The sequence below is a fragment of the Alternaria incomplexa genome (assembly GCF_024043165.1).
Source record: "Alternaria incomplexa strain BMP 0042 chromosome Unknown scaffold_2, whole genome shotgun sequence".
Lineage (NCBI taxonomy): Eukaryota > Fungi > Ascomycota > Dothideomycetes > Pleosporales > Pleosporaceae > Alternaria > Alternaria incomplexa.
Window position 1 is genome coordinate 958,424 of NW_026249851.1, and position 24,042 is coordinate 982,465.

Sequence of the window (24,042 nt, forward strand, 5' to 3'; positions counted from 1 at the left end):
AGAGACCCGGGCTTGGTATCGTTCATGCTCGTATACCATTGTATGCATTGGAGATTTCTACCATCGCTGTTGTAGCCAGACTTCGTCTGCAGAACTGTATGTAACGTCTAAAGTTAGCATTGTACTGAGATATCTTGGGGTTCCCACGAACATGAGAGTATTAGCATTGCGAAAGGTGACCTGGCTGTCTGGACCATGATGCGATTAACCGCGGGATCTCGTGGTGTTCATTCCGAGCTTGGTATGCCACTGGTTTGGATCCCGACACGGCCTGTGCGCACGTGGGATAGAGCCAGTAGACGCCAATTGGTGGAGTCCTATCAGTACAGGCCGTCGTAAAAATTGTGGCCTTCGATTAGCAGGCTTGGCACTGCAAGGTACGCGGAATGTTGAGATCAGGCTAAATGGAAGTTCGTTGGTTACGGCTGAATTCTCCGGCAGACTCCCGCAGTGTCTGGAGTTGAAATGTTCGTATTGTCTCGTTCTATCCTTTCCCTGGACTACCATAGTCTTACGCGGTGGTACACTTAGGCGCTCATCGTTGTAGTTTTCCAACTCCATTGAAAACACCGGCCTCCTCTAATTCTTTCTCCGAAATCTTGGGCATTGGGCTGACGGCGTCTGCACGTTTCAGTGCACTTTCGATGCTGCCCCAGAAGTCATCAAGATTAACGCCTCTAGGTATACGACAGCCACCTTCCCCGTTCGGTAGCTTCGTGACCTTTGTTCTACCAAGTTCACCAACCTTTGACTTGTCTGTCGAGTGAAGGCCTTCCGTGACAATATCCACTTGGAAGCGCTCGCCACCCTTGTCGTCGAATATGCTAGGATTGTAGGCAGCCGCTACAGCGAGAGGATCGTGTAACGGCGGTCCTTCGGTTATGGAGAACACCTCAGCGTACGTGCCAGCGAAGAACGACATGATCTGGGTGAACAAGGCCCGCATAGCTGAGGGTGTGTAGTCACTCTTTGAGACTGACTGATCCCATATCTCGTCTCCATATAGTTGTGTTTGGCGGACTTTCTTCGTACCGAGGACTTGATGCGTCAGGTCGAGAGGGATGAGCGTCGTCTTGGATTTGAGAACGGGGTGCGAGAAAATGAAGTGAGATGCTTCGGGGTCACACTATTGTTGTCAGCATTCTCCAAGCATGCGATGGGTCGGTGTCTTTACGTAGATCTGCGGGGGTCGTTAGCTTGTCGAATGACACCATGCATGTAGATTGTGGCATACGTTGAACTCGGCATAGGGTGTCCAGTTGCCAAATCGTTCACCTTCTCCTTGAACTGTGCCCATTGGCGCATCCGTAAAGCCGCCACCGACTGCACCGCCCATTATACTCAGGCCTTTGAGATGAGCCGCTAGATCTGTGTATTTCTGGAATAGCAGACCAATGTTGGTCAAGGTGCCCGTAGAGACCAACCAGGCGGTATTCTGGGGGGTAGCGATGAGCGCTCGGTACATGGCTTCGAGGTGGTCGACATCGGTAGCTGCTGGTTCGACGGGCTTGGGAAGCAGCGTCACGCCGTCTAGGCCGGACTCGCCTGTTCTTGTCAGCGCGCACTCATGGGGACTGATGGGGTCGCGCATACCGTGAATGTCAGCGGCATGTACAGCATCGCGTATGATTGGCTTCGCAGCGCCCGAGTAGACCTTCACGTCGCGCCTTCCGATTGCCTCGAGGATTGCCCTAGTGTTGTATGTGGTTTGGTCGAGCGCAGCATTGCCATGGACGGTGCTCACACCAAGCAGCTCGACTTTGGGGTCGTGCGCGCAGAGAAGGAGGGCGTAGGCATCCTGGGGTGGTGATGAGCAGCGTGTGGGGGAGAGCTTATCGGAGACTCACATCATGCCCAGTATCCTTCCTTGGTCAGCACTACGTATAAGGAAAGCGCGAGCGGATACACACGCAGTCGAGCCAGATCGGAGTCTTGGAAGGAGTGTTGGTCATGGTGTTATATGCGTCTACCAGTTGTGTGTCTATATAGATGCAGCTTCAACTGCAGATACGTACCACATGCACTGCATGCACATGCAGGGTTGCAGGCGGGATGTCTGGTGGGGTTGCTGCACCGCTACTGGCTGAGGACCCAGGAACGCGCATCTCTAATTACGCCCATTCTCGTCGATGCTCGACTCTCATTCTATAAGACTGTGTTCACCGGCTTGTCCAAGAAGCGAGCGACGGCAGAAGGAACGTGTTCAGCTCGTGCTTTGAGCACGTTTCGATTGGCCGGCATCACTGGCGCCGTCAGCCCTGCATCAGCAAAGTCCGAATCCAAGTCTTGCACCGTTACAAGCACACGTATACAACACAACTCCTCAACATCACCGTCCAACACTTGGCCTTGTTTCCTTCGGTCGCTACGCATTCGTTCTATAATCTGCGCTGCAGGCAAACCTTTTCGATCCTCTTGATGAGGACTTGTACGCTGTGAAGCTTAGCTACTGCAAGGGTTATTCTTATCCGCGATACGCAGCATTGATAGTCCAGAAGGGGCTTTGAGATGGACCTCTTTCGGCGTCATAAAGGCCACCATGAGGTCAAGACAGATCAATACTGGGCACTTGGGTACTACTTTGAAAGCCTGAACGACGAGCAGAAACATCAACGCCGGGAATATCTGGAATGGTACGGATTCGTCGCACAATGGTCCGTCCTGGTCATATTTGCGCTCTTTCAGATTGGCTTCGCCTTTTCGTGGGTGATGAAAACCGGTTTGAAGATTGATCAGCCCAAATCACCGTCATTCACCAAACGGCCAAAGGACAGGCTCGGATGGCTGCGAAGCATACAGACCGGATGTAGCAGGATGAGCTGGTGGATGCGAAAGGATGTCATTCGGGGCTGGAACTGGGGCACAAGAGGAGAATGGATCGGAGCCAGCGTCTGGACAGTGTGGTTGCTGTATCTTTGCATTGCTCACACCGGGAACGGTATGGACTTAAGATCTCCGACGTTCGCGTCTACTACTGACAATATGTAGACTATCTCCATCTCACCAAGCGTTTCGGACAAGTTGGCGCGTCGCAGCTACCAATTCACTACTTACTGGCAGTGCGAGCACCATGGAGTCCTGTGCAATGGCTGACACGGCTTTCCCACGAGCAAATCAAGGCCTCGCATCAGACCCTGGGACGCATCACATTCCTGCTTTTCCTAATGCATACGGCCCTGTATTTGAACTTCTTTGTTCTATCAGGGTTTCTAGCAAAGCGCATTAAGGACTGGGACGTCATTTGGGGCCTTGTGAGCATCATCCTCTTCACCACCATCTCCACGACTGCCCTCGGATTCATACGCCGCAAGAACTATCGAGTGTTCTACATCTCTCATATCGCTATTGCAAATTTCATCGTCGTGCCCCTGTATCTGCACGTATCTCATATCCGCATCTACGTTTATGAGATTCTTGCGGTAGAGGCATTACATGTCATTTCCCGAGCTGTATGTCTGAAGATGTACCAAGGTACTCTCAGACTTCTGCCGGGCACCAATCTCGTCCAGGTCCGCATCCCGCTGCCGGCAGAAAGCGCTGCGCTTAATTGGAAGCCTGGCCAGCACGTGTACCTCAGCAGACCGCATATCAGAGGAAAGGCTCCCACATGGTACGACCAATGGCTTATGACGAATAAGACGAACCCCTTCACGGTTGCGTCTCTCCCGTCAAAAGACAAAGAACTACTCCTCATTGCAAGGACGCTCAACGGCAACACCAAGTATCTGGGAGAACTGGCGCGCTCTTTGTCACAAGGGGGAAGCAATGTGCCCATGCTACCCACAGCTGGCGGTGACATTCCCATACTGCCTTTCTCCCTCGAAGGACCATACGGAGCCTCCAACCGACTACCTGATTTATCAGACTTTGACAAAGTCCTTTTGGTAGCTGGCGGGGTTGGTGCAACATTCATCATGCCCATCTATCGGAGCATCATCGACTTGCACGACCCCACACCTGCAGGTACCCAGATCCGGTGCATTTGGGCGGTTCAGAAGCTGGCCGAAACGCAGTGGGCGTTCCCTGCAAGTTCCACGCCGAATGACGAACACGAAGATGACGCAGCGGCCGATGCGAACGAGCATGGTTTATTACAAGGCCCGCAACATGTCGAGGTTTACGTTACACGACCTTCGGGACCCAACATGCAAGTTGACGCGAGCGCGGCTGGCGTCTTCGCCATTGACGACGACGAGGATGGAGAGGGCATTGAGATGCAAGAGAACGAGCAGCTGCTGAGCATGGAAGAGCAGATAGAGAAGCCGCGAAAGGGGATGCTTGTCAGAAGCGGAAGGCCGGATCTGAGTAACGTTGTCGATGAGGTGTTTAGCAAGGGTATGAAAACGGCGGTAATCTGCTGCGGGCCGAAGAGGCTGACGGACGATCTCAAGAGAAGCGTTGAGATTTGGGTTAAGAAGGGACACGACGTGTTTTGGTACGACGAGACGTTCGGCTGGTGATGGACAAGTTCATAGCAGGCGCATTTATGAGATCTGAGCTGCTCATCAGCCTTGCTCCTGCCGTCAACCCGGCAGTTGGGTATTGACAGTGGGTCGCATCGATCAAGCCTCTTCCCGCAAACCGGGATCTCCAACTTACACCACAACCTTCTCGTGCGAAGGTTTGGACATTCGATGAATACCTCGGGCTAGCCGTTAGATCAAATCCTAAACCGCTGACCGCCTCTGGACCACGCCCGATCTCCATGACGGCGGACTGTGGGCCGTTGCCGGAGGCTATCTTGTCAGGAACGGGAAAGGCGCAGGGAGACGGAAGCTTGTCAAGACAGTTGTGCACTGTTCAGGCTGTGTGCATAACAGGGAAACAATCAAACTGGGTTCATGGGTGCCTGCGAGTGTTTATCCGTCGCGTGGTATCTAGGTGTTTGGGAGTTGGCGATGGAGACGTGGTCAAACAGCGAAAAAGACTCTGCATGTCTAGAATCGCGAACTACATGCAGGTACTCAGTGCTTTTTGCATGCGCATGTAGCAAGGCCGTCCGCGTTTAAGGAGTTGGACCCATGATGTAGCCATTCCTCTTTGGCCGCGGCGCAGATTAGACGAGGCCCGAGCGGGCTGCAGCCAAGGGCGAATCACCATCTTCCCCAGCAAGACTCGCAACGCTCCCAAATCCTCTTCTCCAAGGGCTCCTGCATCCCGTCGCGACTCTCTCACGAATCATTGTCACTGCCGTGGCTGGGCTCATCGTGCGCGGCGGCGTTTCCGATCGCTAATATTTGCTTGTCTCTCATTGTAATTCTCCTTCACTTCCCTTCTGATCGCACGCGCCAGCACCACACCCTCACCAGACAGGGAAGTTGCTTGCACGCGCATGCAAACCACCCCTCACAACTTCCGACCAGCGTCCCCACACCGACGTCTTGCCTCCTTCTCGCCCATGGCATTGTTTTTATAGCTACAGCGCTTTATAATAAGGACCTTGCAACCGTAAGGCTACTTGTACACCGCAGTCTGCCAGCGGTCGCGGTCTCTGCCCGGCATCGCCCCTTCTCCGCCCTCGACACTCCTGGTTGCGTCGTCACCCGACGTCGACTGTCTCGTACGCCTACGCCGCCGTTGTCTACCGCCTCATAGTCTCCGGCACGTCATCGGTTGGTCCCCAGCCACCTCGCAGCCCCGTCCATGGCTACTTTCGCATCATCCCGCCATACGCCAGCTTCACTCCAGCAACTCACGCCCCCCAGTAGTTCCCACGGCGCAGGAGGATCGTGGGACTTTGCCGTGCCTGTGAACGATTCGGTACGTACCAAGTTTAGTCTCTGTAAAGCTGCGTCATCTGGGTCCGGCACGACTCCGCTGGGACACTAGGTGCACTACTGCGGCCCTCCCCATGGCGCATCTGACCGCCAAGTTCGCCCACTCACAGTGCAATTTTAACGCCTGCCTACAGTGATGTCAATGTGCGAGTAGTAGCGTGCTGACCATTGTGCAGAGACAGTCATACGACCAGGAGCCCTACATGTCTGAATACGGTGCTCCCGCCCACGGTTCCCGACAGCCCCTCACTTCGCAAGCCAACGGATTTGTTAAGCCCGTACGCTCGCCCACGTGGGACTCACAGGACCAGAACCGCTCACAGCTGGTCCCTGACCGCATGAACGAACTGCACAAGAAGAAAAGTGGAGACATGATTGCCAGCAACATCGACCAGGACAGTGTGTTGGAGTACTACAAGAGTCACACCAACAACAAAAAGGGCCCCGTTTCGGTCAAGGGAAAGCCCAAGAAGAAGACGACCAAGCCCGGTGCAACAGAGCCCGAGTATGACGCAAACCACTGGATACACCGAGACAAGCTTAAGGAGATTGAGACTCGGGAACTAGAGGAGGCAGGCTTCAGGGTTGGACGGTCGAGCAGGTCGAACAGCCGCTCGCAAAGCGCCACGCGACGTGCGCGAGACCGCACAAACTCTGCATCCACGGACCACACGCAGAACGGCGAAGAGCGAACCGAGCCCCGCAAACGCATATCCACGATACCAGCTGAGGATGAGGATGCGACGGAGGAATACCATGCCTGGAGCCCAGGGGCCGACGGCACAACCGAGTTCCAACCATCTTCTCAGCGAACAAACCACACTGTGAGGCCTAGTACGTCTCGCATTCCTCTGCCCAAGACGAGCGGTATACCTGTACCTGCTTCAATGGCAGAACGTGACGCGCCGCTGCCAAGGTCTAGAGGAAACAGTGGAAACTGGAACGGCGACGCGATCGCTACCATGGGTGCACGCGTACGGAGTGGCAGTGTAGGCAGCCAAGCATTGCTCGACGATGTCGACGATGGCCGGCAGACGACGCCTCCATACGGTAGCCACAGGCGCAATACCTCTACCGGAAGCTGGAGTCCACCTAAATCGCCCCAGAAGTCGCCTATGAAAGCCAAGACGCCTGGCAAAACGAACGCTACTGGAGCACGCAAAACCAGTGCCCAGAAGACACAGCCTAGGTCCCGGGTAACATCCAACAACTCGCCTCCAAACCGTCCACGTACCAGTGGCGGGTCAAACACAACTAGGCCTACCACCAGCCACCGACCGGAAGGCGAGGCTCCATGGATAGCGTCCATGTACAAGCCCGACCCGCGTCTGCCTCCAGACCAGCAGATTATCCCCACCCATGCCAAGCGGATGCAACAAGAACAATGGGAGAACCAAGGGAGGGTTGGATCCATGTACGACAAAGACTTCCGGTTGTTGAACGACGACGACATGGGGGATAAGCGACTCTCACAGCTCGCCAACCTTGACCCCATCGCCATCGAGAAGGCCCGAGAGGCTGAGACCTGGCCACTTCCCAGCCCGACAAAGCCCGACTCACCCGCATCGCTTGAGAAGGTTGACACAAACACCGCCAAATCCCCGGTCAACGAAGGCGGCTACAGCCTGACACCGAAAATACCTCAAGGTGCCGAGCGTGCTCCTTCGCCAAAGCTGGCCCCTCCTATCGCCCCGGCCGAGCCAAAGCCTGAGGTGACTCGCGTGCCGGAGCCGAAGGAGGAGCTCAAGGAGAAGAAGGGCTGCTGCTGCATCGTCATGTAGCTTTCACTGCTTTATATACCCATTTCATTCCTTACTTACACCAACTGCGTTCAAAGACAGGTTTCCTTCATTGTACGGCGTTACTGGAGCACAATCTTTGGCTTGGTGGCTACATTCCTCTCTACATTCAACTCGTTACACGCCTGGGCTGATAGCGTTCAGCGATCATTCTCGTGTTACTACTTGCTATCTTTCTAAACCCTCCGTACAGTCTGTGCGTCTGGCGTTTGTATTCTTTTATCTGACTTGGGATACTTTTACATCCATGAGCATATCCGATCGGCCGACCGCCCGTATTTCCTTAGTTTATCGTATACAGAGATGGGACTTCCATGTCCATGGCTAGCAATGGCCTCAGTAGGAGGATGAGAAATGTTTGTAGGAGACATGGCTACGGCAGGTCCAAGCAGCAGCGATGGAACTGTGTCGTGGTAGTAGAATGTACAGACATACAATGATATCAATTGTTCGAAACTGTGAATGTGCTCAACCTCTTTTCGTGAATTATCATTTCGGCAGGAGAGTGACGTAGCCTCGCTTCTGATGTGGATGAGGGAACGCTTTGTGGTAAGTTGAACGCCTACAAAGGCCATCTGCTCATTAGCCTTCACTGTACCTAAGTGAAGTGAGTGCACCTTCTGTAATGTACCTAATCTTGAGAATCACTCCTTTGTAGACAGGAAGCAACATGACTTTCACCATCTTCTGGTGCTGCTGGAAGTGCTGGTTAGCTTGTCCGTGCGCTAGCATCTCTTCAGGCTAGCGTCTCCACAGAGTGCGAAATTCGAGCCGCCGCCGAACTTCGAACTTCCTTATCACCACAACCAACTCTCTTCGAGGAAAGTCGACAGATAGAAATCATCAATCATGGTATGTGGAATTTTGTCCCAGCTGCGAGTCGAGCTGCCCGTGGCGCAACGAGAATGGCACAGCGCTCAGCACCGCAACCCCGCGCTTTACACTCCCAGAATATCACTGACGTCGCCAACAGTCGGACGGAGAAGACGATACCAAATCCCAAGTCAGCGCGGCCGCCGAGGTCGAGGTCTCTGCCGATGCATCCGGTGGCAAGGGCCAGATGAGCGTCCTTGAGGCTCTCAAGGGCGTCCTCAAGCTCTCCCTCATCCACGACGGACTTGCCCGTGGTCTGCGCGAGGCCTCCAAGGCCCTGGACCGTCGTGAGGCGCACATGTGCGTTCTCAACGAGGCCTGCGAGGAGGAGGCATACAAGAAGCTCGTCGTTGCCCTGTGCTCCGAGCACAAGATCCCCCTCATCAAGGTTCCCGATGGCAAGCAGCTCGGCGAGTGGGCCGGTCTCTGTACGTTTTATCCCGTGGTGGAGTGCTGAAGATTGGAAAACTTTGCGCGCAACACCACCCATTGTCAAGATTGAACAACGACTAACAATCTCAACAGGCCAGATCGACCGTGAGGGTAACCCCCGCAAGGTCGTCAACTGCTCTTGCGTCGTCGTCAAGGACTGGGGTGAGGAGTCCCAGGAGCGCAGCATCCTCCTCAACTACTTCCAGACCGAGCAGTAAACGTGCCTCACCCGCGAGCACGATGCCCATCAACACACGACTTGTCTCGCATAATCCACCTTCCACTGCATCGATTCGGTCGCACGTCGGCATGATACGGAGTTTAGGAGGGATGGAAGGGCGGATATAGGGTTCACGATGTGATGGGTTGCATGGATTTAGACAGGTCATCAGGCCATGATACCAAATGAGAAAGGATTGAATGAACGTCAAACTTGCAGTAGCTTTGCGAAATGCTACGTGAATGTGCTGCCGTCGATGCGAAATGGTTTGAAGCGGGATGATCATGCAGAAAATTAGGGTTCACATGTTGACAAGTGTGAGACTTCGCCGATACTTTTTCTCTAACTTCTTCACTGCTAAACACAGCTGACCAGCTTCTTATGCCGTCGTCTTTGTGGTCTTAAGTGAGCAACCCGATCCCACTATAGATAAATCTCACGAATTGTCTCTATCCGGGACAGACTCAAAAGATAGAAAGGGGCGAGGAAACATCACAATCCAGAATCCCTTTTCGTCCCAATAATAATTCTATATTCTTGCCAACACTCCCTCACTCTACATATATATTGCGATATGTCTGATAATGCTGATCCCTTGCCCCATGCTATGCAAACGCTTCAAAAAAAGGTACAGGAGATAGATGGATCTAAACCTTAACACACTGAGCAAATTCAAACAGACGCTGCTTAGACGTCGCGGACGGTACGGCGGGGAATCTCTGTCTCTACCATTTCCAAACCGCTCAGACTGGGGTACCGCTTGCTGAAGGTGTCGACGTCGAAGTCGTCACCGCCGTCGCGGGCGATGGGCGGGAGCGGCTTCTCTTTGGTGCCTGGGGTTAATTTCACCGGTGAACTTTGGCCCGGGGCTACTGAGCCGCCGGTCTGCAGATTTTTGGGCTTGGGAGCCCGGGGAGGGGGGCCGGAGGGGTTGCGCACATTGATTGTGGGCGGTGCGGACGCGGAGGGTGTTGGTGGAGGCATGTTTGGCCGAATCGAAGACGGCTTCGCGTACGGGAGGTCTTGAGGTTGTTGTGAAGAGACGTTCATGGGCTTACGAGCAATGGCAGGTGGCTGCCTTGCTCCGCTTTGATCTTGGGGCCGCATGGGCAGTGGCTTTCCGGTATCGGTGTACTTGCCGTATCCCTCAGCTGTGCGGTTCGAAGCTGCTGGCTTGCTGCTCTCATCGAGCAGGTTCTTGACGCGGTTTTGGATGGATGAAGCTTTGGATGGGCCGCCTTTGGGCTTTCCTTGCCCTTGCGAAGCGACGCGTTGCTTGTACTCTGCTGCCGCAGCTTCGACGCGGCGCTCTTCTTCAGCCAACTGTCTCTTCTCAAGTTCTCTTCGAACTTCTGGTGATAGATCCTGCGTTTCGTCGATCTGGCTGCGGTCGTCGTCACTCAAACCACCAGTAGCTTCGGAGCCGGCAATGGGAGTCAAACCGCCCTTGGAATCGATGAGCTGGTCGGTTGGTGTCATGGGCGGCTGATCGCGTTCGTGCTCAGGCGTCTTCGTGGACTCAAAGCGACGGAAGGCATCACCAAACCTTCCCTTGACGATGTTCGTGATGCTACCACGTTTTCCGTATTTGCCTTGTTGGCTACTTCGGGAGCTACTACGGCGGTGTTTGTGACCATGCTCATCCTGTTCGATGGAGCGGAGGAAATCAACGCTTGACCTGACGTTCTTCTCTTCAGGTTCAGAGTCATCGATTGCGTTTGCAGTGACGCGGCGTTGTAATGATGGAGCGTCAAAGTTACGACCAGGCGTCATTTCTCGATCACGTAGATAGTCAAGGTTCGACTCTACATGCATGCTAGCCGGGCGTGCATTTGAGTTTGCAGATCTCGACCGATCAATGGCGGAGCCTAGATCCATATTGGAGGGACGCTGGCTTTCTAACGAAGGTCTAGATGAAGCCGGGGATTGAGGGATGCTGAGTTGAGATTTGGATCTCGACTCAAAAGAGGGCCGTGCAGGCAAAGCGAATTCGGGCCTCAGTGACGGACTGCTCAAGGGACTCCTCGGGCGAGGTTCTGACGCCTGTTGACTCAAAGCACGGTTGTGGTGCGATGACAGAGGTACCTTCCAGATAGGCCGGTTGTTGACATCGGGGAGTTTCTGCTGGGCTGGAACGGGAGATGCTCGTGGGGAAGTCTGTACGCCAGTAGAGACCATGCCGACCCGCTGTGGAATAGGCGACTGTATGCTTGCGTTGTCATTGCGCGGACTGTCTTTGGCTTCGTAGGGCTGCGGTTTTCTTAGAGAGGTGGTCCTGGACACACCCGTGGAGGACACTGCGGTCGAGGGCTTTACCCCAGGTGTTGAGTCGACCTTGGAGAGCGGCGGTGACGCAAAAGCCTCATCTGCAAGCGCATCTGTCATCCGTTTGGTAAGTGCCGGGTCGGAAGTCGTTGGCGCTTCACCAAACTCAAACTTCTGGCCTCGATCATGCAGTAATGAAAATTCATCCAGAGATGGGAAGCGCGACGCCAGCTCATCAGCCGCAGCTCGTCTGACCTGAACGTCCTGCGAGTCTAGTGCAGCGAATGGGTCGGATGTTGTCCCTCTCATAGGCGACGGACTTGGCCTTGCTGCCGCTGGAGGTGGCTGGGCTGGACCTGTGGGCCTGCCTCTTCTCATTGGTGTAATGTCTGGTACTTGCTGTACCTGCACTGTAGGTGCCACCCTTTGCAGACCCACGACAGGAGGCGGCGAAGAGACCTGAGGCTCGGTAGGGGGAAGTTCCTGGTTCCGGCGGGCTTCTGACTGAGTTCTGCCAGAGTAGATCTGGCTGGTCTTAGCATGGGGCCGTGAAGCCAATATGTCAAACATACGTCTTTGATAGGAATGGGACGGTGTCGCATCGAACAGACTTCGGCGACCACCTGGTAGATGTTGGGTCTGTGTTGTGGGTTCTCTCGCAGCATCGAGCCTGTTGCTAATCAGTATTCGTCCATGGCCTAGTCTTGCTGCGCATACCTATGAGCTTCTTTATCCTGTCTGAGAACTGGGGGTACGCTGGGTACTTGAACGTGGCGTTCAGAATAGCCATCTGTCCGACCTCTTCGAAGGGTGTAGTATAGTAGCATAGCTTGTACAATAGTACACCCAGCGCCCAGATGTCGCTCTTCTCGTCTATTGGCTGTTTGCGGTATACGTCGATCATTTCCGGACTGCGATACTGTAGTGTAGTGTGCCGTTGCACATCGTCCTCGATCAGTCTCCCTTCAGCGGCAGTTGTAGCGGCGGGTCTCGGGGGTGCGGTGGATCCGAAATCGCAGAGTTTGTATATCTTGTTGCCTCCCACGGTGGTAATCAGGACGTTTTCGACCTTGAGATCGCGATGGAGGAGCGGCGGCTTGAGGTAGTGCATGGTAGCAACGCCCTCGACGACGTCTGAGAAGATGTGCAGAATTTCAGGCTCCGTCAATCTATGCTGGAGCCTGGTGTTCATGAAGTCGATCAAGCCGCCTCCTGAGCAAAACTCCATGAGCAGGAATACTTCATAGCCTCCTGTCTTCAGCTGTGAAGCATGCGAGTCCATGTAGGTGACGATCTTGCTGTGGCCTTTGAGCTTCTTCATGGTCTCGACCTCGGTCCTCATGTTCGCCAGTGCATCTTTGTCCGCACAAGCTACCCTCTTCAAGACGGCAGTCTCGGGGGTTCCATTATCGGACTTGGGCACGCGGACGAGGTAGACGTGCGCGAAACCACCCTCGGAGAGATACTTCTCGATGGTGACACGGTGGTTGCCGACCTGGACCTTGGTGCCGGGCGCAAAGGTGCCCGGGGGAGCATTGGAGACGGCGATGGGCGCGGGAGCGCGGTATGCGGCCTGCTGGGCCATGGGATGGGCGGCCGAGGGCGCATAGCGAGCGGTGGACATGTTGGGCGGTGAGGGAGCCTGCTGCGGTGCAGGACAACGACGAGGCTATATTTTGCGCATCGAAAAGGAGACAGACAGGGCGGGGGTGGCTCTCGGACGCGAGACGGGGGGACGGGTGGTGAGGTGGAGTGAAGGTGGCATGCCTGGCGATGCTTGTGATCGTACCGTAGGAAACGGACCCTTGCATCCACGAGCGCATGGACGAAGCCACACCAACGTCACAATGTATCTTTAGACCGCGACGCCTCGGGCATGCACGCCGGGAGCGGACATGTCTATTTACTCTCTCTGCTCCTCAGACGACTATTTCAGTATCACGGACTCGAGGAAGCTGTAGTCCGGGCATGTAGCGCCAAGCTGGGGCACTTTATTCGGTAGAGTACGTGGTTTCTCTCCCGACGTGTTCATTGGGCACAGCTTGATGTTCGCAGCCAGATCAACCTACCACCAAGACGTTTCGTGCAACATTACGACTTGTGAACGCATGCGAGCTGGTTGGTTGCTTTGGTCAATACATTATTCCACGGACTGGCTTAGTGTAACATGCTCCAGAAGGTAGCAGATGTTGACTACGCTGCGTAGTTTGATATGAGTGTACAGCACGAGGTACAGCAAAGGTAGACTATCAGATATGCAAGCCCCATGATTCCTTCTTCGACGACCTCACAGATCGAATAGTCAATAGAGAGGGCGATGTGAAAAGCCCAAGACAACGGCCCTGTCGATCTCTAGATCTCCAGATGGGTATACCACGGATGCAACAACTCGAACAAGTACCGAGAGATCTAGCTGCACATACAGACGCAGACGCAGACGGAGACGGCAGGTTCCTGACTGACGCGGCCCATGTCATTGCGAAGTTGCTTTTGTTGTAAACCCCGGATGAGGGGTCCTTGTGTTCAAACACGCAAGTGAGCAGACAGAGTCAAGACGGTCAGTGACGGTGAAGGAGCACCAACTCGATCATGGCAGGCATAGGCGCGGGGTCGCGGCTTCCACAACAGTCTGCCGTACAACCTGCAGTCATGGCAACATTGGACTTACTGCACACGACGCGACTTGGACGCGGCTGTGTCATATGACGATGGCGGGGGAAGAAGACTTAGGCGTGCACGATGCTAGAGCACATGAGGCCGTGGTAGTGTGCAGGTCGGGGGTGAGGGCGGCCGTGATGCCGACAGCAAACATGGCAAAGCGTTGACCCTGCAGTGTAAGCGCGGTGGAGGAGGAACAGAGGGATCGTCGTGTGGGAGAGCACTGAGGCAGACGAGGACGTCGTGTTTGGACGGGCGGCGAGCTGAGTTGCAGGGAAGGACCTTGGCGGGATGCGACGATGGGCAGCGACCCACCCATGACTGCCCAGACGACTTGACCCTTCCCTCTCTACCTCCGTACTGTCGTGTCGTGTGTTGTCGCCTCGCCTGTGCCTATTTAGGAGCGTCAAGATAGTCGCCTCCTCCGCTCTCGTTTCCAGTCCGCACTGTTGTTGTTGTATTTGTAGAGTAAGCGGGCTGCCCCATATACCCGCCAGCCGCCGCGTATACCAGCACACCGATTGTGCCCTTTAGACGCTGTTCTACGCCCACCGCAATCACGCCTGCCCGTCTCTATAAACCGAACCCCCCGCGACTCCTGACACGCCCGGTACCATGGCCGAAAACCCACGACTCGCCCGCGTCCGACAAGGCACCACGGCGCGCTCACGACGACCCCAGAGAGACGCCAGCACCTCGCGCTCCGACTCTTCCGCCTCGACCTCGCCCGAGCGCGGCTACGACGATGAAGACAAGGACTCTATCATGCTGCAGTCCAACGACTCGCTCTCGTCGCTCGCGCCGTCAGTATCGCCCGACTCGGACGAGGAGGCTCGCCGGCGGGCCATCGAAGAGCAGAACCGCATCTCGCCCGTCTCCCGCCTACCCGCCGAGCTCATGATCGCCGTCTTCGCAAAGCTCTCCTCGCCCGCCGACCTCAAGAACTGCATGCTCGTGTCTAAGACATGGGCTGGAAACAGCGTCGGCCTGCTCTGGCACCGCCCCTCAACGAACAAATGGTCAAACGTCAAGAGCGTCATAAAGACGGTCCAGACGGTCAACAGCTTCTTCGACTACAGCAGTCTGATCAAGCGTCTAAATCTGTCCGCTCTGGGCGGTGAAGTCAGCGACGGGACGCTGAAACCGCTTTCAAGTTGCAAGCGTGTTGAGCGCTTAACGCTGACCAACTGCTCACGACTGTCCGACTTTAGTCTGGAGGCCATGCTCGAGGAAAACCGCTACATTCTCGCCCTGGATGTCACCAACGTCGAGTCCATCACCGACAAGTCAATGCTCGCTCTGGCCAAACACGCAGTCCGCCTGCAGGGCCTCAACATCACAAACTGCAAGAAGATCACGGACGATTCGCTCGAGGAAGTTGCCAAGAACTGCAGACATCTGAAGCGCCTCAAGCTGAATGGCTGCTCGCAACTCAGCGACCGGAGCATCATCGCCTTTGCCAGGAACTGCCGCTACATCCTCGAAATAGATCTTCACGACTGCAAGAACCTCGACGATGCCTCCATCACTACGCTCATCACAGAAGGCCCCAACCTCCGCGAGCTACGATTAGCCCACTGCGTCAAGATCACCGACCAGGCCTTCCTCCGTCTCCCAGCCGAGGCTACCTACGACTGCCTGCGTATCCTAGATCTTACTGGTTGCGAAGAGCTACAAGATTCTGGCGTCCAGAAGATAGTCCACGCAGCTCCGCGACTGCGCAACCTGGTCCTCGCCAAATGCCGCAACATTACCGACAGAGCCGTCATGGCCATCACTCGTCTGGGCAAGAACCTCCACTACATACATCTGGGACATTGCGCCAACATCACAGATGTCGGTGTCGCGCAGCTGGTCAAGCTATGCAACCGCATCCGGTACATTGATCTCGCATGTTGCATTGCTCTCACCGACGCCTCGGTCATGCAACTCGCTGCTCTACCCAAGCTGAAGCGCATTGGCCTGGTCAAGTGTGCCGCCATAACGGACCGCAGCATACTCGCACTCGCCAAACCAAAGCAGATTGGCTCCAGCGGGCCCATCGCACCCAGCGTGCTCGAGAGAGTGCACCTCAGCTACTGCACCAACCTCTCCCTAGCCGTAAGTGCCCCACCCAAGACAAATCCCGTGCCGTTACTGACATGAACAGGGCATCCATGCGCTCCTCAACAACTGCCCCCGCCTGACCCACCTCTCTCTCACTGGCGTCCAAGCGTTCCTTCGCGACGATCTTCTCGCCTTTTGCCGCGAGGCACCCCCCGAATTCAACGATCACCAGCGTGAAGTGTTCTGCGTCTTCAGCGGCGTTGGCGTACAACGTCTGCGCGTCTTCATGAACACCAACGGTGGAGACGACGTTGACAACGAGGACAACGCTTTCGACCTCAACGACGGCACCATGTACCACGAGGAAGAGGATGGTGACAACATGGTTGTCGTCACCGCACAAGCGAACATAATGGCCATTGACGAAGAAGACGACTTCGGCAACGACGACAGTGAGATGGCAGGGCAAGATTAGGAAATTCGCGCATCGCGCGAGCATCGAAGGCGGTCAACTGGACAACCGTCGAACGTTTTCCTGATTCTTTAGTGTCTGCATCGCACATTTTAACTGTTCGCAGTCGCTTTTTCAGCATTTATAGAGGTGTTTGGACGTGTCAGTCTTTTTGGCATCATTAGCGGCGCTATAGGATATCATCGTTTCTGTAAGGGTACAGAAACGAACAGTTGGTCTTGACAGGCCGCACCTCGGTGGCGATTATACCCTTTTTGCGTTTCTTTAGCTTTTTCTTGGTACAATAGCGCGTATAGGGAAGACTTTGAGATCTCCAGACCGGGAGCATCACGGACAGACGGCCGCACAGCTTCTTAAAACTATATCTGTTTACTCCCCACTACTTTCGTGCACTCCGTATCCTGAACTATGCTACATGGAAATCCTAAACGAAACTTCGTACTGTTGACTCTCCCTCACTTCATTAACCCACACATGCACCCACAGTCCGGCACAGGACACATGGCATGCCTAGCAAACCAATCCCTCGCATGATGACCATGAAAACCATGCGTACAGTTCATACAAAACACCATCATCCTGCCCTCCTTGTCCTCTCCCTTGAGCGTCTCGTACGCCCCCTGTTTACTCGGATCAGGCGAGCCCAACCACAACATACACAGCGCACACCTCGGCATCTGCGCCGCACAGTTCGGACAATGGAGTCCAGGTGTGCTAGCGGCGGATTTCTGTTGCAGCGGTGCAGCAGGTTTCCCAGCACCGCCACCAAACGACAACGAAGCCGTGGCACGATGCGTCGTCGTCGCTGTCGACGGCGCGTTGTTCATGCCACCCGCCTGATGTGCAGTAGGAAGCAATCTCTTCGTACTACTCCTCGGATCCTTCCTCAACGCGAGATTCTGCTGGCAGTTCAGACAGCGCAGCGTCAAGCTCGGTTGACTGGGTTTATTCACACTCCTGCCCTCGCGCGTTACACTGAGTAGGTTATGTTCCTTGACGTAGCGCGTGCGCTCGAGGAAGGTGCGCCAGATCTGCTGTTGCTCGAGGTACATGTCTTTCCAGAGGGTCCAGCGCGGGTCTTGGATGTAGAGGGGGCAGGCGCGGGAGAGGATTAGAACGGCGTTTTGCAGGCCGGTTGTGGGGTGGTGAGAGATGTGTGTTTGAAGGAGGGAGAGGGAGCGCGTAGTTAGGCCTGTGAGGAGGAGGGCGGAGATGTCGCCTTGGGCTGTTGCGGTTGTTGTGGTGGTGGTGAGGAAGGTGGTCAAGGAGGGGTCTGGTAGGTATTTCAGGGCGACGGCTACGCGGTCGGAGAGGGTGAGCTGGGTCATCGAGACTACGCTTGACCATTCGCCTGTGATGAAGTAGGTGAGGAGTGATTTTAGGTAGGCGTCGCTGGTCATGTCGGCCATCCAGGCGCAGGCTTCTCTTTGCTCGGCTGAGACCCCGGAGGAGGGCGAGGCGCAGGCTATGACGGCTGCAAGGCCAATGTCATCTTGTGGGAGCCTCTTACTCGTGAGACTTGCCCGGAGGAGGGTTAGTGCGATGTCCTTATGTCCCTGGAAGACGGCGAGAACGATCGCTTTGTATATTTCACCTTCATCTATAAGCCGTTGACAGTTTTGCTCTACGCCAGCTCTCTCGAGGGGCCAGCCGCAGAGACTGAGACACAATTGCCTGTTCTCTGGATATTCTGTGTTCACGCCTTCGAAGATGGGGAATTCCATGGCCTCGACTATCTCTTTCACTGCATCGCTGAACATCTCTTGACTTGTCTTTGTATCCGGATCGATGAGTCGTTCGTCGTACATCGTCAGTTCATTTGCCCATATTGAGCTGACTCCCAGATATTTGAGATCGAGACCGTTGCCCACCATACCATCTCCTGCGGCATGCGCATCCATGCGGTCGATCAGCGTCCACACATCGACCAGCCAGGGATCGTTGTGGACAATAGCTTTGTTCTTGGCACAATCGAGTGAGTAGCCTTCCTGGACACGTCGTTTGGGCGCTTGGAGGACGGCTAGATAATCAGAGAGAGGAATCTTGAATTCAGGGAACGCAAGATCGAGAAGGTCCTCATGCATGTGATGGCTGGGGTGTGCTGTCGACAAAAGAGGTAGGCTTCGTTGGCTGTTGCTGAGGCTCAGTCTATCGATGCTGGCGGAGAGGTTGGGTTTGTGATCATGTTCGATATCGTACTTGTCGCCTAGTGCTCTGTTTTGTACCTGGATCAGATCCTCTGCTACCGTACCAAATGGCGAAGTCGGCCTAGCGATGCAGGTGCGGTCTTTGTATATCTCCTCCAGCGCGCTTACGTTGATCCGAGGTGGTATTGGTGGTACTCTGAGAACTTCGACTTCTCGATTTGAATGTAGAGCTAGAGCACATTGTCCACCGAGCGGGTTTCCAGTAGTCATAAAGTCGTATGCCACGACGCGCTCTTTCTCATCATGCCGATGATGTTTGTCGTGCGAGGCATAGCGTAGATGATGCGTAGCTTTGGTATAGTATGGAGACGCCCATGCTCGAGCGAAAGGTGTATCCGCTGTCTCGGAAGGTTGATGAGAGTGCTGTGCTAATTCGATAATTTTGAATTCCCCAGTATTCGCAAGTACTCCGAATGTTCCTCGCTTGGTGCCAGAGTACCGAAGACTCCATATAGAAGCCGACTGTGAATTGTCCACGACTGGCTTGAACTCAAGGACGGCGCCCCCGCTCGCATTATCGTTGGACGCCACTCGTTGCTTGACGAAGCGTGTGTCCCAAACAGTCACTATTGGATCTCCTGCTGTCCCCGCTGATAGAAAGTAGTTTTCGTCCAACGGGTCTATGGAGATATTGTGCACCTGGCGTGTCTGGAATTGCGCAATGCCCGCTGTGCTAGAGTCTATGAAGAATGAGTAGGGGATATTCACTGCTTCATGTGTCACCCACCTCTGAGATCGTAAATGCGCACGTATTGCCTGGAGACACCCGCGACGAGCATATCAGGCTGTCCATTGAAGAACTTGATGCTAGAGATGGCTTCTGAGCTCGCCAGCTTCTTGTACGGTTCATCCTTGGCTGTGACTCGTGAGTCGTTCATATCGTAGATGTTGAGACAGACATCATTCCTGACTCTATCCAGCCCCGTGGCAAGTAGATTCTTAGCGCTGAAAGCGATAGAGTTGCATTTCCTTTGGTGTCGTATCGAAAACGAGTGGATGTAGTCGTGATCAGGCTTGTCCGGATCCAATGTAACGATGGTAGCCTCTCCAGAAGCAGAACCGACAGCAACCACACTTGGATCCTTCTTGGACCAGTCGAAGGCCGTGTAGTTTGGCAGCTTATCTCGGATGCATATCTGCTTATAGTTGACCTTGCTCTTACTAAACTCTTCGATTTGACACAGACGTAGCCTATTACCCGCGACATCGATGATCAAGAAGCGAGGGTTGTCTCGGGTCGAGTGCGGCGACCATCTTATTGCAGCTTCCATCTCACTGGCTGACTATCGCGCTCCCGCGATGATGGAAGTTCAAGGTCCGAAAGCGGAGTAAGGATGACTCATGAATTAGTGAGAAATAGTCTGGAAGAACCCGGAGCGAATGATGTCGTGTGCATATTGCAGTACACTCGATTTTGCTAAGTTACCGCGCAAGTGGAAGACATCGGGAGCATGCAGGTGGGTGAACGCCAGACGCGTGATCTCACTTGGCGCGCATCGGGCGGTCTAGCAACCTTAATTCTGCCGCCCCACTAAAACTTCCCTTCGTTCGATCCCAAGATTTCCGCAGCCAGCCAACAACTCTCAAATCCCAAAACTCAGCCAGCCACCATGTCGCAAAAGCGCAAGCATGCCGACGCGGCCGAGTCGTCGTCCTCTGCGCCCAAACCGTTCAAGAAACACCGCGCCTTCAAACCCGGCCAGAGCCATCCCAAGTCGAAGAAACGGCCGCACGTTTCGAGCGACATCGACAAGAGCACTAGCACCAACGCGCTCAAGAGCCGGATACGAGACTTGAAGCGACTGCTTGCGCACGTCGACAATGTAGGCGATCACAAGATGTCCGCGGGCAACAGGGTGGAGAGGGAGAGGGAGCTCGAAGCCTGTCAGCATGAGTTGCAAGAGAAGCTAGAGAGTAGCCGAGAGGCCGAATATAGGAAGAAGATGATTGGAAAGTACCATCACATAAGATTCTTCGGTATGTCATAGATTGCGCATCCCGCATGGGAGTCAACACGAAGCGATTGCTAACGCGCCTCAGATCGTCAAAAGGGCACAAGGATACTGAAGAAGTTGAAGAAAGAACACGAGGCCGAGGAAGACGAGGCGAAGAAGGAAGACCTAGCGCGAAAGGTGCACAACGTTGAAGTCGATGTCAACTACGCCATTTACTACCCGCTCATGAAACCCTACGCATCTCTATACCCAAAGTCGAAGAAGGACAAGGCCTCCGATTCCGACGAAGCAGCGGACGAGGATACCGACGACAAAGCGAATCGCGAGGTCGACGGGCCAAAAGGCGACTTGGACATGTGGAAAGCTGTGGAGGAGGCTATGGCAGAAGGCACATTGGACGCGCTGAGGAATAGCAAGGAGGCTATGCCCGCTGCTGTGCCCAAGAAGGAACCGAAAAAGAAGGCACAGCCGCAAGTGCAACAACCAGTCAAGGTCAAAGAGAAAAAGGTGGAAGAGAAGTTGGCAGCAGCCAAGAACCGTCGCGAGAGGAGAGCACTCGGTGTGCAGGCCCAAGAAGAGGCAGAGGAGAGCGACGGTGGTTTCTTCGAGTAGTTTGACGGCACGGAAATACGTTCATCTGCATCATATACCCGGCGTCCAGACGCCAATAAGATTGTTCTGCAGCAGAATTCGATTACTACAGATTACTTCTCTGCCTCTTCACAGACCGCGTTCTTTACAGCCCTCTCGTCGCATTCCCACCCCCATAGACCTTAACCGGATGCGCCTCAGTATTGTAAACCCACTCATTGACCCCATCTTTCCCAACCTGCCACTCCGCCTCACCAGCCTGAATCGCATAGCTGTACTTTAACACCTCTGCAAACCAAAAGCTCTCCTGGAAGTCCGTAAACTCGCCACCACCAACCACATTCACGTCCTTGATAGAACTATACCCACTACCAACCCTTGTTGTCGCGTTAATCGCAACAAAAGCATCCCACGCCCAGTCCTGGTACTTTGAATCCGACGTCGCGCGGTAGGCGTAGTAGTAAGATTCTATGACCTCGGGACGGAGCTGGTAACCCGCGTTCTCGATCCAGAAACCAGTTTGGTTGAAGAAGGATGTTTGGTTCGCTGGTACGGCGGAGGTGTTCCAGGAGAAGACTTCAGGCCCGATGCGTGTTGCGGTCTGAATGTACGTCTCGTGGCAACCGTTGACGAGTTCGAGACCGAAATCAATGTAGTCTTGTCGGTCGAGGACTTGGCCGCCTAGAATGAAGTTTCCGCCGTCGAAACAGGCGAGATGCTGGGATTCTAGGTCGAGCGTCGTGTTTTCAAAGGCTGCGAGGAAGGTTATGTCTGGTCGGGGTGCTGGGTGCGAGGCTAGATTCGCGATGGAACTGTCTACGGCTTTGATCCAGCGTTCTTTGAGGAAGCTGTAGCGTGGGTCGTAAATGTACATCTTGATCAGGTACTCGTAGAAGGAGTCGGCGCCGCCTACCCAGCCTCCGACTGCGTCGTTGAATTGCCCTGTCGTTACGTTGATTCCCATGCCCAGGAGCCCAGGGAATGGTTCGGCGAAGTCGGGAGATGGGAAGAGAAGGTATTGCTCTGCTTTCTCGGCCAGATCCGCATATGTTTGGTTGCCGGTGAGATCGGCGAGGCGGACCCATTCGAGGATCAATGTGCCGACAGTTGCGAGTCCGTTCTCTTGATCGACGTTGCTTCGGTTGTTGAAGGTAAGGATGTTCCAGGGTATTCCTGTGGGTGTCTCGAATGCGTAGGAGAGATTGTTGGCCAGATTGACGGATTGCGTGAGAAGGGCTTCTACATTTGCTGGATCGTCTGCGAGGTGCGCCAAAGGACCAGAGAGTAAGTCATAGCCGGACAGCATGCCGCCAAGGTAACGGATCGTGGTCTCGAATAGAGAGACGGGATCCTCAGTATACGCGAAGTTGATGCTGGGGATATATTCTATGATTTCGTTCACGATGTCTTTCTGGCCCATGATGAGTGCAGTGCTGAGCGCGTCTACGGCAGAGGCACCCCATCCGTTCCTGAGACCATGTTAGTAAGACTTCCTTGAAACATGGATATTGGGTACATACCTCGAATTACTCCCGTTGTTGCTCACAGGCCTCAGCTCATCCATCGGGAATGCATACTGGCGGTATCCCTCCCAGCTTATTCTGAAGGTGTCGATCACGGCTTGCGCTCTCTGATCAGGCGACACAGGATCGTATGATGGTGGGGTGGTCTCATACTGCCTCCTCGGGAGGTCTACTGGTGTGTTCGATGGTAGAGCCGACACCAGCGACAAAAAGCCACTTCCGAGCGTGAGAGACGTGAGATGCATTGCGTTCAAGCGTGTGATCTTCCACAGGCACTTGTGGTCCCCAAAGTCTCTTGTATAAATATGTTGAATGTCAGGGATACCGTTCGGGCCGGTTGCTACTCAGTTTAATGAGAGACCAACAAAGTTCAGGTATGGATATCTTCACTTTCTCCAATGAAGATGAACGTTGAAACAAATGACAGAAGGGTGTGCCTAAGTAATAGAAGCAGATCTGAGAGGTTAAGCACCTGTTCATAGTGGATAATGACCAAGACCCGTCTATTGGCAATTGCATCACGTTCCCTCTTTACTGCAAGTCGTGCAGCCAGATCCAGGACTTCGGGAATATCGGGACACCATTATAACGTCCCATGTAACGCTGAATAAGGAAGGTAGTAGCTCTATGCGGGCATAAACAGATACTGGCAGCAGGCATTGTGAGGCTGGGTACCCGCGATCCCCTCGTGCTAATGCGAACCGAACTTCTTGGGGCGCATGACGAGACAGGGTGACCGCTGTAGTGACAAAAGTGAGTGGCTGGCAAGGTTTATAGTATGCAGGCGCTGGTGCGTGCCATCATGTCGATCCCAGAATCTGTGTTAATCCCTGATCGTGCATCACCTGCTGCCGTCGTTGCGATATGTGACACAATGATGTTTTCTCGACACAAATTGTTCCTGGATGGGCAGAAATCCCGCTTTGGAACGATTGGTGCAGTGGAGAAACAGTTGTACAGAAGAGAGAAGCGACCCAACAGGTCGTGTTCCTGGCAATGGCGGGGGGATCTACCGGAAAAGCGGGTGCGGATGGCTTGAGGCGCTAATCCCGCATCTTATTTCCACCTCTGTCGGTTTATTGCGACAGGTGCAGAAGGCCACTGGTGCTTCTGCATTCCAAACATGAAAATTAGGCGTCTCCCGAAGCAATCTTGCGATCCAGCTCGAGGATACACTGACGCTGAAGAACCCGCTCTACACTCAGCACTTGATATATGTGCCAA

At 54.3% G+C, this 24,042-nt stretch overlaps 9 protein-coding genes across 9 annotated transcripts; 5 read left to right on the forward strand and 4 right to left on the reverse strand.

Moving 5' to 3' along the window:
• Positions 1-535: 535 nt before the first annotated feature.
• On the reverse strand, positions 536-1,952 carry J4E90_001819 (uncharacterized protein; the record flags this gene model as incomplete). The annotated part of the gene is made up of 4 exons (XM_051431403.1): positions 536-1,126; positions 1,235-1,545; positions 1,594-1,798; positions 1,911-1,952. The coding sequence occupies 4 exons, from the start codon at positions 1,950-1,952 to the stop codon at positions 536-538; spliced, it is 1,149 nt and encodes a 382-aa protein (XP_051294537.1).
• A 556-nt stretch (positions 1,953-2,508) lies between these two features.
• Positions 2,509-4,460, forward strand: J4E90_001820 (uncharacterized protein; the record flags this gene model as incomplete). The annotated part of the gene is made up of 2 exons (XM_051431404.1): positions 2,509-2,938; positions 2,989-4,460. 2 exons carry the CDS (start codon positions 2,509-2,511, stop codon positions 4,458-4,460), a joined length of 1,902 nt encoding a protein of 633 aa, XP_051294538.1.
• Positions 4,461-5,643: 1,183 nt separating this feature from the next.
• Positions 5,644-7,558, forward strand: J4E90_001821 (uncharacterized protein; the record flags this gene model as incomplete). The annotated part of the gene is made up of 2 exons (XM_051431405.1): positions 5,644-5,760; positions 5,954-7,558. 2 exons carry the CDS (start codon positions 5,644-5,646, stop codon positions 7,556-7,558), a joined length of 1,722 nt encoding a protein of 573 aa, XP_051294539.1.
• An 867-nt stretch (positions 7,559-8,425) lies between these two features.
• On the forward strand, positions 8,426-9,099 carry RPS12 (40S ribosomal protein S12; the record flags this gene model as incomplete). The annotated part of the gene is made up of 3 exons (XM_051431406.1): positions 8,426-8,428; positions 8,550-8,877; positions 8,975-9,099. 3 exons carry the CDS (start codon positions 8,426-8,428, stop codon positions 9,097-9,099), a joined length of 456 nt encoding a protein of 151 aa, XP_051294540.1.
• Positions 9,100-9,788: 689 nt separating this feature from the next.
• On the reverse strand, positions 9,789-12,990 carry J4E90_001823 (uncharacterized protein; the record flags this gene model as incomplete). The annotated part of the gene is made up of 3 exons (XM_051431407.1): positions 9,789-11,891; positions 11,939-12,036; positions 12,084-12,990. 3 exons carry the CDS (start codon positions 12,988-12,990, stop codon positions 9,789-9,791), a joined length of 3,108 nt encoding a protein of 1,035 aa, XP_051294541.1.
• Positions 12,991-14,639: 1,649 nt separating this feature from the next.
• Positions 14,640-16,545, forward strand: J4E90_001824 (uncharacterized protein; the record flags this gene model as incomplete). Its single annotated transcript, XM_051431408.1, has 2 exons — positions 14,640-16,124; positions 16,174-16,545. 2 exons carry the CDS (start codon positions 14,640-14,642, stop codon positions 16,543-16,545), a joined length of 1,857 nt encoding a protein of 618 aa, XP_051294542.1.
• A 452-nt stretch (positions 16,546-16,997) lies between these two features.
• On the reverse strand, positions 16,998-20,020 carry J4E90_001825 (uncharacterized protein; the record flags this gene model as incomplete). The annotated part of the gene is made up of 2 exons (XM_051431409.1): positions 16,998-19,429; positions 19,477-20,020. 2 exons carry the CDS (start codon positions 20,018-20,020, stop codon positions 16,998-17,000), a joined length of 2,976 nt encoding a protein of 991 aa, XP_051294543.1.
• A 339-nt stretch (positions 20,021-20,359) lies between these two features.
• Positions 20,360-21,316, forward strand: EFG1 (18S rRNA maturation protein; the record flags this gene model as incomplete). Its single annotated transcript, XM_051431410.1, has 2 exons — positions 20,360-20,726; positions 20,790-21,316. 2 exons carry the CDS (start codon positions 20,360-20,362, stop codon positions 21,314-21,316), a joined length of 894 nt encoding a protein of 297 aa, XP_051294544.1.
• Positions 21,317-21,440: 124 nt separating this feature from the next.
• J4E90_001827 (uncharacterized protein) lies at positions 21,441-23,063 on the reverse strand (the record flags this gene model as incomplete). The annotated part of the gene is made up of 2 exons (XM_051431411.1): positions 21,441-22,764; positions 22,816-23,063. 2 exons carry the CDS (start codon positions 23,061-23,063, stop codon positions 21,441-21,443), a joined length of 1,572 nt encoding a protein of 523 aa, XP_051294545.1.
• Positions 23,064-24,042: the final 979 nt, after the last annotated feature.